Raw genomic sequence first — 14,610 nt, 5'->3', positions numbered from 1 at the left:
CTTTGTTGTAAATAAAAGGCTGAAAGATCTAATCGTTGACTTCCAATTTCAGAGAGAATAGACGTAAGTGCTAAGAATACGGAAATACCAAAAAATAACAATAATAAACTACACGCACCGACTAAAGAGAAAAACATAGAAATAAAGGAAGGCTGCTTTAATCAAATAGACACACTATTTAAAAATATTCCCAAATACGATGTTAAAATAGGACTACGTGATGCTAATGCAAAAATAGGAAAAGAAAAAAGTACACGTAACCACTATGAGAAAATATAGTTTGCATGAAGTAACGAACGAAAATGGTCACTTCTTAATAGATTTTGCAAAAGAAAGAAATATGATCATTATGAGCACATACTTCCTAACACAAAAGAATACACCAAGGCACGTGAAGATCGCCAAATGACAACTGTAAGTGTACGTTCACACAGACTGCTATGGCGCGATCAGCGATGCGATGCTTTGCTATGCGATGATATCAAACACTTGTATCTTAAGAGTCTTGTTCAAATAGCGCGCGATTTAGTGCGATGCGATTCGATGCTAGCAGCAGCTAAACTACATTCATTTTACATATTCCCAATTGTCAACAGAAGCACGTGAAAGCCAAACAGGGTCGTACTGATGTGTATCATATGATTTTTAGAAATATTTACTTTTAAAACTATTAGTGTTCTAGAAATTCTAAGAATTTCTTGAAATTTAATCATTAAATCACAATTAAACTAAGCTCTAAAAAATAACACGACCAGTAAATAACTTAACAATAACTATAACATAAATATAACACAATATATTAACTTAAAAATCAACACGATACAATTTGAATTTAAACATGCTGGCAAGTTTGGATCTGTAATATGAGAATCTGTCTGGCTTAAGGCAATAAATTATATTTAATAGCCTCTTGACGAATGAGACGGCGAATATCAACACGTGCATTTGTTGACAGATGAGAATTTGCTAAACGAATGAACTTTAGTATGCGCTTCGGTTTGGTTTTCAAGAATGTTTGATTCCATCGCTAGTAGTCGCATGTCTGGCGAGCGATATGGATATGGAAAAATTAATAAACAATGTTAAAATTCGTCTGGCCCTATGAGATTAACGATCAAAAGACTATCACAACAGAGACAAGGTGAATAAATTGTGGGTTTAGGTTGCAGAGGAGTTACAAGTGATTATTCTTGTGTTTTTTTATACGCATTATAACAGTTGCGCCAATGAGTGACGGTATTGGAGGATAGACACCCCACTTTTTATATTTTCCAATGAACTCTAGTTAGTTCTAAGTAAGGTTCTAACCCTAAAATGTGATCGTGCGCGAACGAAACTCCCTGTATTTTTTGGTAGATTTTTTAAAATATTTAATGTACTATTTTAATATTCAAATTTACCTTAAAGTTATTGTAAGCCGTTCTTTAACGCTTAATGGTTTCCTCCGGTTTGTGTGCATTTTCAGAGAGTTATACCTCTCTGAATGTAGTCGAATGTTTCTAAAGACATCCGAAAATATTCTCGAAATTAATCAGGATGCATATTAGCAAATAAATGAGGAAGCTCTCTTAAAGATTTTTTGAAAATATTTTACTTTAATAATGAATTTTCGGCCATTATATATTTCAGTTTTCTTTCCATCGTCACGTCCGACACAGAAAAGACTACGGTGGCGAATAGCTCATAAGCATATCATTGTATTGAAACACCCACAGATAATAGCTTGCTATATAACGCATAGCATAGCAAAACATCGCATCGCTGATCGCGCAGTAGCATTCTGTGTGAACTTACACTAAACCAAATAGAGATCATGTGCTCATCGAAAAAGATATGGAAAAATGTATAAAGAGGACCAGGTGCAAAAACAGATCATTTTATAGTCGGAATACAAATGAAGCAGCTAAAAAATATTAAATTAAATTAAATTAAATTGAATTAAATTAAATTAAATTGAATTAAATTAAATTAAATTAAATTAAATTAAATTAAATTAAATTAAATTAAATTAAATTAAATTAAATTAAATTAAATCAAATTAAGTAAGTTGAAATAATTAAGAATAAGTACAAGATAAAAATAAAAATGTATATGATGAATAAATTCTATAGGTATAACAAATTTTGAAAATTACCAAAATCTTTAAACAAAATTTAAACAAGATTTTTTAAATTTTAAAGAACTTAAATGTGTAGTGTTATTACAAAAAAGTGTTATTACAAAAAAATATTATTATAAACAATTCAGTTATAAGCAGACATAAAATTTCATTAATCTACATTATACAGTAATAACACGCTATAAGAAATATTCACTTCTGTCGGCACTCCCCAAGTGCCACACATTTTTTTTTATAAATTTGAGTTTCGAAGAATAGCAATAAGATACAAATGCTAAAACTGATCACAGCTTAAGTATTTTTTCCGCCTAGGTCAAATCATGTAAAACTAAGAGGCTAGCTTTCTTCAGTGTCCATAACTCTGCTACTTAGCAGAGGTAATACTAAAGTTTTGATGTGGTTTATTTTTAGTAAAACAGGTTTTTCATTGGATCAATTAAACAACTAACAAGATATTTTTACAACAGGCATACGGTACAAGACCGCAGTACAGAAAGCACATCTCAAGCCTTTTGGTTAGCTAACGCGAGCGAATTGCTACATTTCTTGAAATCCGACCGACACGTTAGCGCTTTCTCCTTGCAAGCGCAGGATACTCTCGCCGATGCTGTCCAACTTGCCTTTAAGAATCTTGTAGCCTGTTTGACAGACGAACTAAACTCAGCGTTGACTTACTTGATGTCAGTAACAGGAGATGACCATCCCAGAGAGGTCATCAACGTTTTAAGCGGTGCTATGAATCTGTTAAGGAAATGTAGAGTCAATGCTGCGTTGACCATACAATTGTTTTCCCAGTTGTTCCATTGGGTGTCAGCAAAGGTAAGTTCTAAAATATCGGTATATTCAGAAATTTGAAAGTTATATATATAAATGATGTTAAACGAAATACTTGGGACATTATTACCAAAGTTTATTGTTAATTGCTTAATATATAAAAGGATTCACAAGTTGTGAACTTCAAAGTCTTTACTGCAGCCTAGCTACCAGAAGAAATCAATATTTTGGCCGAATTAAGGCTTTTTGTATGCATTATTGGGTACAAAAATTTATTGTGATAAACTGAATAACTTGAAATATTGGAGGAGCATTTTCGGTTGCTATTAATAGCCTTTTACGTTCACTAATTGAGCTATTGAAATTTCTTGTTACGTTTTTTTGTTTCTATTTCTCTATTTAAATATAATCTAATAATAAAAATCTTGACTATTTTAGGCTTTATCTAACGTCATCAGCAACGCCAATCTCTGCACACGAAGTTTTGGCCAAAAGTTATTTAACAGGTTGAGGAATCTTCAAGCGTGGACCGAGTCTCAAGGACTGGAATTGGCAGCCGAATGCCATCTGGCAAAAATAGTACAATGTGCTCATCTACTCCAAGCGCCAAAGTACGCCCCGGAAGATCTAGCCAATCTTTCTGCGGTGTGTTTTAAGTTGAATTCCATGCAGTTGGGAGCTCTCCTACTGCAGTACAAAGGTAATTGTAACATATATATATATATATATATATATATATATATATATATATATATATATATATATATATATATTTCGAAACTTTTTTATTTCCTGGGTTTGTCGGTCTGTTGTAAATAAAAATACTTTAAATTGCTTAACCGTTTCAGCTATTTGCCATTTTCAATAAGCACTTTATTTTATAAACATTACATTATACAATTATATTTCATGTGTATACTGTTTAGAAATTTAACATGGATTGAAAAATTTGTATCTGACATTGACCGATGAAATCTGGCAGGTATTTTAAAATACGAGTGGTTCAGGGTCGTATCTTAAATATTCGTCATGGTGCATTTAAAAACAACTCAATTTGTAAAATTATGATAGGGGCGGTCAAGTATTATGTAACGCAATTTTTGAAGACTTCTGACCCTCCCTCCCCATGTAACGGACCGCAACGTTTTTATGTACCCCTACCTAAACGTTACGTAACACCCAACTGATCATTTTTACTGAAAAGTAACAATTTTGTTACGAAAAGTACCGGAAAGTCGCTAAAATAAATATTGTTTTAAGAGATTTTCATAATACATAAAACAAGAGAGTTCTAACTCGCAATAATAAACTTCTACTCTTACTTTTTTATTTAACCCAATAAGTCCCACGGGCACCAACGAATTCCTAATTCCAAACTGGGTTTCATCTAGGTCTCCTTCGCAATAAATAATGTGAAGAAAAATAATTTTCTGATAAGTAAAATTAATCTGTATTCGTCGCATCTTTTTGGCGCATATTTCTTCGAAATTGCTATAAAAACCGACATTCCTCAGGTATTTCACCAGTAGTATATACATCACTAAAAGGCTTGTGGTAAAAAGACCACTGATGTAGCCCTCTTGTATCATTATTAAAAGTTCAGATGGGATGTTGTCTCGTCCAGTTGCTTTCTTGGTTTTGACAGATTTTATTGCATGAAGAAATTCAGATTTTAAAATTTCAGGTCTTTCTTGATTTACATTGCTCTGTATGTTTAGCCTGGCATGTTGGAACAATTCAGTTATATAGTGATTCCATGTTTCAAATATTTTTCGTTCTTTCGTTCATCAATGATAACTATTCGTGCATTATCTACCACAGTATTAGTGTTTTTCTTATTATACAGGCCAGCAACTTCAGGAACTTTCTTGTGCTGCAAATTCAATATGTTCTTCTGCTCTAATTCTTCCATTTCTGAACGTATATCCTCTATCCTCGTTTCTTTTAGCCGTTCGTATTTTTTCTTTTATTTTTCTTTCTTGTCTTCTGTATTCGTCTGCCTTGTCCTTGTATTGCTTTCTTTGTTCCATAAGGTCTAGTACTTGTTCCGTCATTTATTGAATCTATTAGTAATACTATGTTCTTCTATTATCTTGGTCATTTGTTCCTACCATTTGCAACTATCGAATGTGAAAAATCGGGTTTTTCAGATTCGATAACTTGTCCTTGCATTAGACGTGATTAGCAAAGTATCAAAATGGTAGCTTGATAAGGAACGTGGGAAATATAATAAATATTTTGTTTTGGTCAAAATATCAAAATATACTGCAAACTGATGAAAATGGAATATTCCATACTTTTGTTTTGTATAAATATAACTAAAGACATATTTGTACTATGCAATATGACGAATGTGTCACATTCATTAGTATAGGAAATAGGACAGAATAGGAAAATATTAGCATGTAATTTCGATCTGCAATCTGTTTTGTCAACGCCTAAGGAGCTGCAGGGCCTTTTTTATGTGAGAAGCCTTGCCATTTATAATTTGACCATTTATAATTTAGGAGACGGGAGCGTCCAGTATTTCATATGTGATGAAACCGAGGTAAAACGCGGTAGTACTGGAATTGCTACATGTATATTTAAATACATCATGTATTACTCTGATATTGAACATGTCAAAATGATGTCCGACAATTGCGGTGGAAACAGAAAAACTTTGCTTTTTATGCCATGTGTCAATATGTTGTTAATTGTCACCCAACACCCAAATTTAAAAACAATTGACCATGTGTTTTTTTTACCGGGTCACTTAGAAATGGAATGCGATTATGTCCATTCAAAAATTGAATCTAAGTCAAAAAATTCCCCTGTATACACCCTTGAAGGATGGGCACAAATCATAAGACTTGCACGCACTAAGCCATGCCCATTTGAAATGACATATCTACTTCATGACGACTTCTTAGATTTTAACCAAAGAAAGGTGACATTTGCACTAGAAAATAAAATAAAACCAAAGAACAAGCAAAACCAATATAAAAAAGAAAATGGAGTAAAGGATGAAGAGCAAACAAGTAATGGAAATACTAATTTTAAATATAGTGATGGTATATGGTGCCAGTATCGGAAAAATGAAAATAACAAACTTTTCATGAAGACTAGCATTGACGGAAACTTTTTATGTCTTGAAACCAAACAAAAAAGAGGCAAACAAAATATTTTTAATTATTTTACAACAATTGAGGGTCAAGACTGAGTACTAGGGTGTCCCAAAAAATTGCTTTTTGTTTTTATTTAATACAAGACCTCTTGAAATTGGGGTAATTGCTCGTAAATTATCACAATGATTAAAAAAAAATTATAACAATATATCTTTAGGGTTCTACCGAACTTTAAAGTTTTGAAAAATTGTCATTTTTATGGTAATATTTCACTATACTTAATTTCGCATTCTGAACTAAATATAAAACATTATTTAATGCAAGACCTATTAAAATTTATGTAATTACCAATAGATGATTACAATATTTTTAAAAATAAAATAAAAATATATCTTAAGGGTTCTACCGATCTTCAAAGTTTGGAAAAATTGTCATTTTCTTAAAATGACAATTAAAGTATAATGGAAAGGATCCATTCAATTCAGAAATATATGCCATTGTTTTTAAAGAAGTTATTAATATTTGAACAAAAGCTTCGATTCCAATCATAATTAAGGAACGGATGATTCAGTTACTAAAATATTATTTTGAAAAGTACCTCAGTTTGAAAATACACCCCAAAAGCAAACGAAATAACAGTTTTGAAAACAAAGTGAAGTATTTTGTAGAGTCATCTGAAAAGCTTTTTCACGTTACTACTTGTAAATGTATTTCTATTGAATCTTGTTCATGTTTAAAACATAAAAAAGTTCCCATCAATGACAGAGACTTACTGTTGGATCAAAAAAATGACAGGAAAATGGTTATAGGCGGTGTTAATAAGAAAGAAACTGCCAGATTCATGAAACGGCAGCAGATAAAAATAGAAGGATCAGTGAGGGAAACAAAAAACTTGGGTGCTACTCAAACGACCGATTTTATATCAGCAAATTGTGATGAAGAAGCAGTGCCTGACTCTTTCTCAACAGAGACACCGAGGACTTCCACATTTAATAGAAATACGCCTAGTCGTGGCACGGCAAATGGAATTTTTACTTCGATCACAACTTTTTTTGAGGGTCAAAGTTTGAATTTAGATGATGTAATTTGCGTTGGATGTGATGGAACTTCAACTAATATTGGCTGAAAGGGTGGTGTGATTCAATATTTAGAGAAGTATTTGGAGAGACCGCTACAATGGTGCGTTTGTTTGCTTCATGCCAATGAGTTACCGTTTTGTGACTTGTTCCTGACCATAGATGGTTCTACTTCGGGTCCTAGAGAATACTCCGGACCTATTGGAAAACAGTTAGTTGCTTATGAAAATAAACCCACGGTGACTTTTTCTGCTGTGAATGGTTATTTGCCTGACTTGCCAAAAAATGTGGTCAATGAATTAACTACAGATCAAAAATATCTATATGAAATATGTCAAGCAGTATTAACCGGTTTCTGTACTCCTGAATTGTCAAACCGTCAACCTGGAAAAATGGCGCACTCCAGATGGCTTACTAGTACTTAGACTTTACTAATCGTCTACTTTATGTAAGTACGCTTAATCCATCAGAAAATTTACAATTGCTTTTAAACTATGTTGTTAAAGTATAGGCTCCGATGTGGATCAGAATTAAGCAAAAAGCGACTTTTAAGGATGAAGCGACGCATATTTTTCAACTAATTATGTACTCTCGATTTCTACCCGAAAATCTAAGATCTGTTGTGGATACTGTTATCGAAAGAAATGCCTTTTTTGTCCACCCAGAAAACTTACTTGTGAGTATGTTGTTTGATGATAGAGATCACATTGGGGAGCTGGCATGGCGAAGAATAAAAAAAGCTAGACACTGAAAGTAGCGATAAACGCAGAATATTTAAAACACCAAAAATTAACTTCTCTGCTAAATATTACACCGATATTATTATGTAGCACGAATGTCAGGATTGTCAGGTTACAACACCGCCGGTTCTTCGGCATATTTCTACTGAGGACCTTCACATCATGGTAAAAGATAAAAGCTTGAATATTTTTGACTTTACCTGCGACACACAATCTGTGGAAAAATGTATTAAACTGATTACAGAGGCGTCACAGAATGTAACTGATGCTACTTTTAGAGATAGCTTTATAAAAACCAGGTTGGAGTCTCGGGCGGAAATGCCAAACTTTGGACACAAAAATAAGTTCAAATTTTAAGTTTTTGTCATAAAATATAGGATCTATTTCATTTGTTAAGTTGTTTTGAACCTTTCTCATTAATTAATAATAATTAATTATTTAGATAAAATATCTTTTAAATTTAATTTGTATATTATTTAAAGTATATGATTTAGGTCTGTACAAACGTAAAATTTACGAAACTTTAAAGTCTGGTAGAGCCCTGAAGGTGACATGCTATCGTATTTATTTTACATTTTTCATAATCTCTGGAAAATTACGCAAATTTGGATATCTATTGCGATAGTGTAGCTCAAAAAAAAATATTTTTATGCAAAGACGGGACACCCTACTGAGTACTTAAGGTATCTACAGGATACCCAGGACAGTTCGTTGCTTCCAAAGAGCCCATTACGTGACCCCACTGCAATGTATTAAAAGCATTTCGGACGTCAAAGAGAATCAGGACGACCCATCCATGATCAGCCCCAACTCCCCGTGCCGCCCGGAGCACATCGGTCACCGCATCCACTGTACTTTTACCCTGGCAGAAACCATATTGTCTCGGAGACAGGCCTCCAGACATCACAATCACCTCCTCGATACGCGAACTTAGCATTCTCTCACACAGCTTTCCGATACAAGGAAGAAGGCAAATAGGACGATATTTTCCTGCCTTGAATTTAGGTAGGAGCACGAGCCTCGAGATTTTCCAGGGATCCGGAAAAGACTGCGCGACAAGAAGAGCATTCATGTGCTCCAGCAGCCACGTGGGCTCCAAACGTCCCAGACGTGTAACCGCCTCATGTGGGACACCATCTAGACCGGGAGCGCTACCAGACTTAAGGGAACTCACCGCCACAGCTAGTTCATCCAAAGTAAAGAGAATCCCACACTCAGCCTCAACGTCTCTCCGCACACCATGCCACCGTCCTTGTGGAAACAGTTCGGTGACTATCTCCAGCTTCTGGTCCAATGGCATGTCATACGGAGCACAGGCGTCGAAATGCTTCATTGCGATCTTATACCCTTCACCCCAGATGTCCTCGTCCAGCTTGTCACACAGTACCCTCCAGTGCCTCTTCTTCTCGGCTCGGATCCTCCTATTCAACTTCTTCTTCCTCGCACGGTAAGACGTATCCACACGTTCCACCTCTTCCGCGCTCCGACGTATTCTCGCCGTTGTCAAGTGTCGGCGAAGGACCACGCAATCTCTTCTCAGTTGCTCTATCTCGACACACCACCAGTAAGGCATTCTACATGTACGCTCAGTCCCAATTTTACTCATCTGCATCGCGGCTTTCATAACCTGCTCGAGGCCTTCCAGCGAAGGTGTAAGACGTCGAGCCCCATGTACGTCCCATCTAATACTCTCATCATATACACCCCAATCCACCTGATATCTCCGGCATCTCGACAGGCAAGGTTTGGGTCTACCTTCAACGTCCCCCGTCTTGCCAATAAAAAAGCCGATGAATTATATATACATATATATTATATATGACTATAACATCGCAGGATAGGCACTTTCTCCCTTACAAGGCATGCTACAAAGCCAACCTTCAGTCGTTCCTTTTTCAGCAACACATTCGCAACATTTTCATCGACCTCCACAGTGGCGTTTAAGCCATTCCGTGAAGGCCTGATTCCTAGCACATCGCATGACGCATTGCTGCTAGCACCACTCTGGATTGCGTCAGCGACGTCCTTGGCTGTCGTTACCGCATCCATACCTATTAAGAGAAGTTGTCTCCTCGCTGTATCACCCCTGGTCGTCACTTTCGCAACGCAGGAGGGCATTGAGGCGACAATTTCTCTGACCCTTTCTACCACCTCACTTCCACCCTCCAGCTTAAGGACTACCCCTTGCTCTTTTGTATTCCGCACTCTCTTGATAATAATATCACTCCTGTCACACAGGCCCGTCCTGAGCCCCTGTAGAAGTTCGGCATACGTTTTGTCCTTCGTCTTCTCCACAATCACCACTCCATTTTTCACCTTGGGCTTGATCACTCTCGCCTCTTTACCACTCTTTCCAAACACTACGACCTTGAAGCTCCTGTCTTTGAACGCCCACTCCGCAAGCTTTCTGGACACCTCAGTTCCCAGAGCTGCCGGAGCGGCAAGTCCAACACTCGTTCTCCCACACTTTTCCATTTTCTCCCCCAGCAACTTACATACCGACAGGAACTTCACTGCCATAGGATCCTCTCCCTTTCCAACAATGAGCTTGTATACACTTTTCCGTGCACACCTGTTGCCCATCCTCCTTCAATACTCCCACCCTCGAGAACATTGTTCCTACTCCTCCGCTGGCGTCGCCAATTACTGGCACTCCCGGCAGTTCCGGGTATCTCTCCCGAAGCTTGCCGACCATGGCAGCATCTGCCGTGTCCTCGGTTATTGCAACGGTCACATCGCCAGCGGATCCAAGGAGACTACCCTCACACATACTTGTCCTCTCGAAGAGCCCCTCCGGCCATTCTTGACTGACTAGATCCATGATCTCATCAGCCACCTTACACTCATCCCAACTCTTTCGAATTTCGTTCGCTCTATTCTCATTCATCTGCAGGTCATCAGATATTGTAGCCTACACACCTGCATTCCTTTTATCACGTCCGACAAGAGACGCGTCCGTCTGCATCCCCGTCGAACTCACACACTTCCTTGGTAACTCTCTTTCACTATGCCCCTGTCTTCTGGCCAAATGATGAGCTTTCCGGCACGGGATATCTCCCTCTCCAACCCGCAGAACAGGGTGTTGATCTTTTTTACACCGGACTTGATTTCCATTTTGGTGTTGACGTTGAATTTCGTCAACCTCAACACCTCTTCCAACTCTACTTTTAACCGGGACATCTCCCTCTCAACCTTATTGAGATTGACAGGGGGATGCTCCGGCGATTTCGGCGACTCCGCTCTCCTCTTTCTCTTGCCCCTCACCTGGGACCAGCACGAACTATTGCCCCCGTCGTCTAAATCGACCGACTCTGTAGAACTTTCGGACCCAGAACTCGGTCTTATCTCTCCTTTTACCCTGTCCACTCTGATCCCTACCATGCCAATGGGAGTTTTGCAGGTCTCACCCGCAGCACCACCATCGCACACGCGCATGGGCCGCGGGGGCGTTCGCCCGATCTTCTCAGTCTGAACGAACACTCCCGAGCCCTCACCTCTCGCTCCTTCAACATCATTTGCTTTGTTTATATCCATTAGGGCCGACATATCCGTCCAGCGAGGCAGTGCGCCCTTACCTCGCTAAGGCACCCATACAACGAGAAGATGCCATTCTCCCCGAGGGCTCCGTTCGAGACCATCTGACGCTAGACCTGAAGATTGCGGATTTTTTCATAAGGTTTACTCCTCCCAGCGGTAGACGCACGCATGCATGCCGGTAAGACCGGCACGAATGAGTATAACTAGATAACCGACACAGCCGCTTCTCCTATGACGGTATATGGCAGAGCAGCTGGAATTGGCTGCTCTCATCTTGGGTAGGTGACCGTAGGTGGGGGCAGGGCGTGCCAACTCCGGTCCCCAACCACGCTCACCTCCCTTAGCAGTCATAGGCTTGTCCCGTCGCGCCAGCTTTACAAAATTTAGCAACCGCGACCGGACAAGAAAATGCCTGCCTCTCTGTTGAGTCGGCTTTTACGACAAGCAGAAAGACCACTGTGGGGATATTCTACTTAACAGGCCCGTACCCCACACGGGGAAGATAAACACTCTAGCAGAAACGGTTGGCCTTCAGTCAATACCCTTAGGGCCAGTAGAGTTGTTATCAGATCAATACTCTGACGGAACTCCGGACGGTTGGCGTCCAGTCAAAACCCAGAGGCACGGTGGAGTTCCCACTAGACAAACACTCTAGCGAAACTCGACTCTATTGTGGCATTCGCTGTTTTATATCGTCGTAGGCCTTCCATCTCCTCTAGCGCGCGTCGATGGAGGAGGAACTTGTGGTGAGAGTACGTGTATACGAAGGGCTGACGGGATGGAGGCGATGCACATCGTTAGTACAATCTGTAAGTTTTTCTTATTATGTTATACGTTGTTCTGTGGAATGTTGCTGGGGATGTTTTTAACCCAAATGGTAAACAAGTCCATTGAAAGTGCGTTTGACTAATTGTGTTTTTGCGCAATATATGGCTTTTCAATTCATCAAAGCGATAGCAAAGCTTTTGCCGAAATATAAACGTTGCAAATTTCGAACAACTCAAAAGGATAGAAAACGGTTTTATTAAATCGTGTTCGTTTATGGCCATCACTTTTGTAGCTATCCACTACAACTGGGAAATTCTGCGTGTGACTTTGTATCTTCCGGCTCCCTGACGAGGCAGAGTTATGCTGAAATAATGTTATAAGATTGGGTTATTTTGATATTACTGACTGTTGACATGTACACTATAAACACACCAAAACATTCCAGTCTAGTTTGTTTGGAGCCATCACGATAGAGTTTACAGGTCAAGAGAACCGTATAAAACTAGGTATATAGCAGGGATATGCTGAAATGAGACATAACACTCTATTCATACCGATTCGAGATATATATATATATATTATATGTACCATACGTCTCCTCACATCGTTTTATTTGATGTGTCATATCCTAGATTCAGCTAGTTGTTTATTTTGTACTCGGTTAGAGGCCTTCTTCATGCCAATAAAGTAAATTTACTTTATAGTGTGTATTATCATCCATACTGTCGTGTGATATCTCTTTCGTATATCGCTATAGGTTCATTAATAACAAAGATGCTGTGCAATGCCCTTTTGGTAGTCGCCTTGTTTTGTTTTTTCTATCTTAATATATTCGTTATGTCCTCCCCTTTCATTTGCTATGGCGCATGTTGGGTTTCGGTCAGTTGTTTTTTTGTACTCAGTCAGAGGTCTTCTTTAATTCAATAAATCAAGATTTGTCTTATAGTAAATCTACTTTTATCCATAGTGTCCTATGATATCTCATGTGTCGCTATAGTTTCATTAATAATGAAGATGCTCTATAGTGCCCTTTTGGCAATCGCCTTGTTTATGCTTCTATCTTAATATGTTGTCTTATAGTAAATCTATTTTTATCCATAGTGTCCTATGATATCTCATATGTCGCTATAGGTTCATTAATAATGAAGATGCTCTATAGTGCCCTTTTGGCAGTCGCCTTGTTTGTGCTTCTATCTTAATATAATCGTTATTTCCTTCCCTTTCATTTAACACATTACACGATTCAATCGGACCAATAACAACGGAGGTATCATATAATGCCCGTTTGGCAATACCGCCGTGTGTGTTTTTCTGTCTCAACATATTCACTACCCCCTCTCCTTTTCAATGATGTATTATACGACACCACCCTACGAACTATTCTACACTCACCACAAAACACTAAAAAAATATTTGAATCATCAATATACTCCAGTCGCCAGAGATGAAAATGCCAATGAACCTGTAAAAATCATAATAACAAGCTGAATTTTGCCGAGCATATTAATTATGCGACCCCAAAAAAGATGCAAAAAAGTTTACCACTTTTACCCCTCGGCTTCCCCCAAAACGCCCCTCGCAGGGGAAAAAACGCAAAAAAATCAATCTACCAAGAATCTGTACACCGTAGAAATAAATGTTTCAAATGAAAACCTTCTTAAAACATTAAATTCTGCGTTTTTTATTCATATTTCAAATACCTCATATTTGTTACCACAACTCAAAATTGAAATTTCATGTCATAGGTTTTAAATATTGATCTCTAAAAATGGAAATTTTACTGCAACTGGTCAATGAAAGTGATTAATTTTATTGATCTCACGAGAATCGTAAAAAATGGCAGTTTATTCTCGACAAAATACAAAAACTGCATATGAAAGCTGCACTCTTTGCCTTTAAAACGCATCTTGATTTTTGTCGATAGGACATTTGGATCAAAAGATATCGAATTTTTACCGTCGAGCTGATACAAATTTTATTGAACATTGATTTCGCGCAAGTAACTGTCATGCAAAATCGACGGTCGCTTCAAGCGGGGGTAAAAGTGGTAAACTATTTTGCATTTTGTTTAGGGTCCCAGAGTTAATATTCTCTGCAAAATTCAGCTTGTTTATATGATTTTTAGGGGCAAACTCTCTGACGACTGGACTAATACGACTTTTATCACAAAATCGTGTCGGCCATTCTTTTCGTACAGTTTTTTTTGTAAACAAACATGTTAGGTTAAGTTAGTAATATAAATAACAATAAAGTACATGTTAACATATAATTGGGATAAAAAATACCAAGAACATCTAGTTATTGAAAAAAAGAGAAATATTAAAATAAATAAAAAATGCCTAAATTATCAAATTAATTTGATACCTGTACACAAAAAGAACAACGAAGTAATGTCTTTAGAGTGATACACGCCATAAATTATTTAAAGACATTTAATGTTATTATTCTACAAATGTTAATTCTTTATTAAATAAATGTATTTATAAAAC

General features: G+C 37.5%; 1 protein-coding gene across 3 annotated transcripts in view; it reads left to right on the top strand.

Moving 5' to 3' along the window:
• Positions 1–14,610, top strand: part of cno (adherens junction formation factor afadin) — a 941,963-nt gene that overhangs the window by 853,068 nt on the left and 74,285 nt on the right. For all 3 annotated transcript variants that reach the window (XM_072540541.1, XM_072540540.1, XM_072540539.1), the window contains 2 exons: positions 2,587–2,938; positions 3,332–3,593. In XM_072540541.1, coding sequence (XP_072396642.1) covers positions 2,587–2,938; positions 3,332–3,593 — 614 coding nt within the window. The remainder of the gene's footprint in view (positions 1–2,586; positions 2,939–3,331; positions 3,594–14,610) is intronic.

This window comes from Diabrotica undecimpunctata, chromosome 8 (genome assembly GCF_040954645.1).
Source record: "Diabrotica undecimpunctata isolate CICGRU chromosome 8, icDiaUnde3, whole genome shotgun sequence".
In the NCBI taxonomy this organism is placed as follows: Eukaryota; Metazoa; Arthropoda; class Insecta; order Coleoptera; family Chrysomelidae; genus Diabrotica; species Diabrotica undecimpunctata.
Note: the sequence above shows the minus strand (reverse complement) of the source record. Positions and strands in the feature narration are given on the sequence as shown.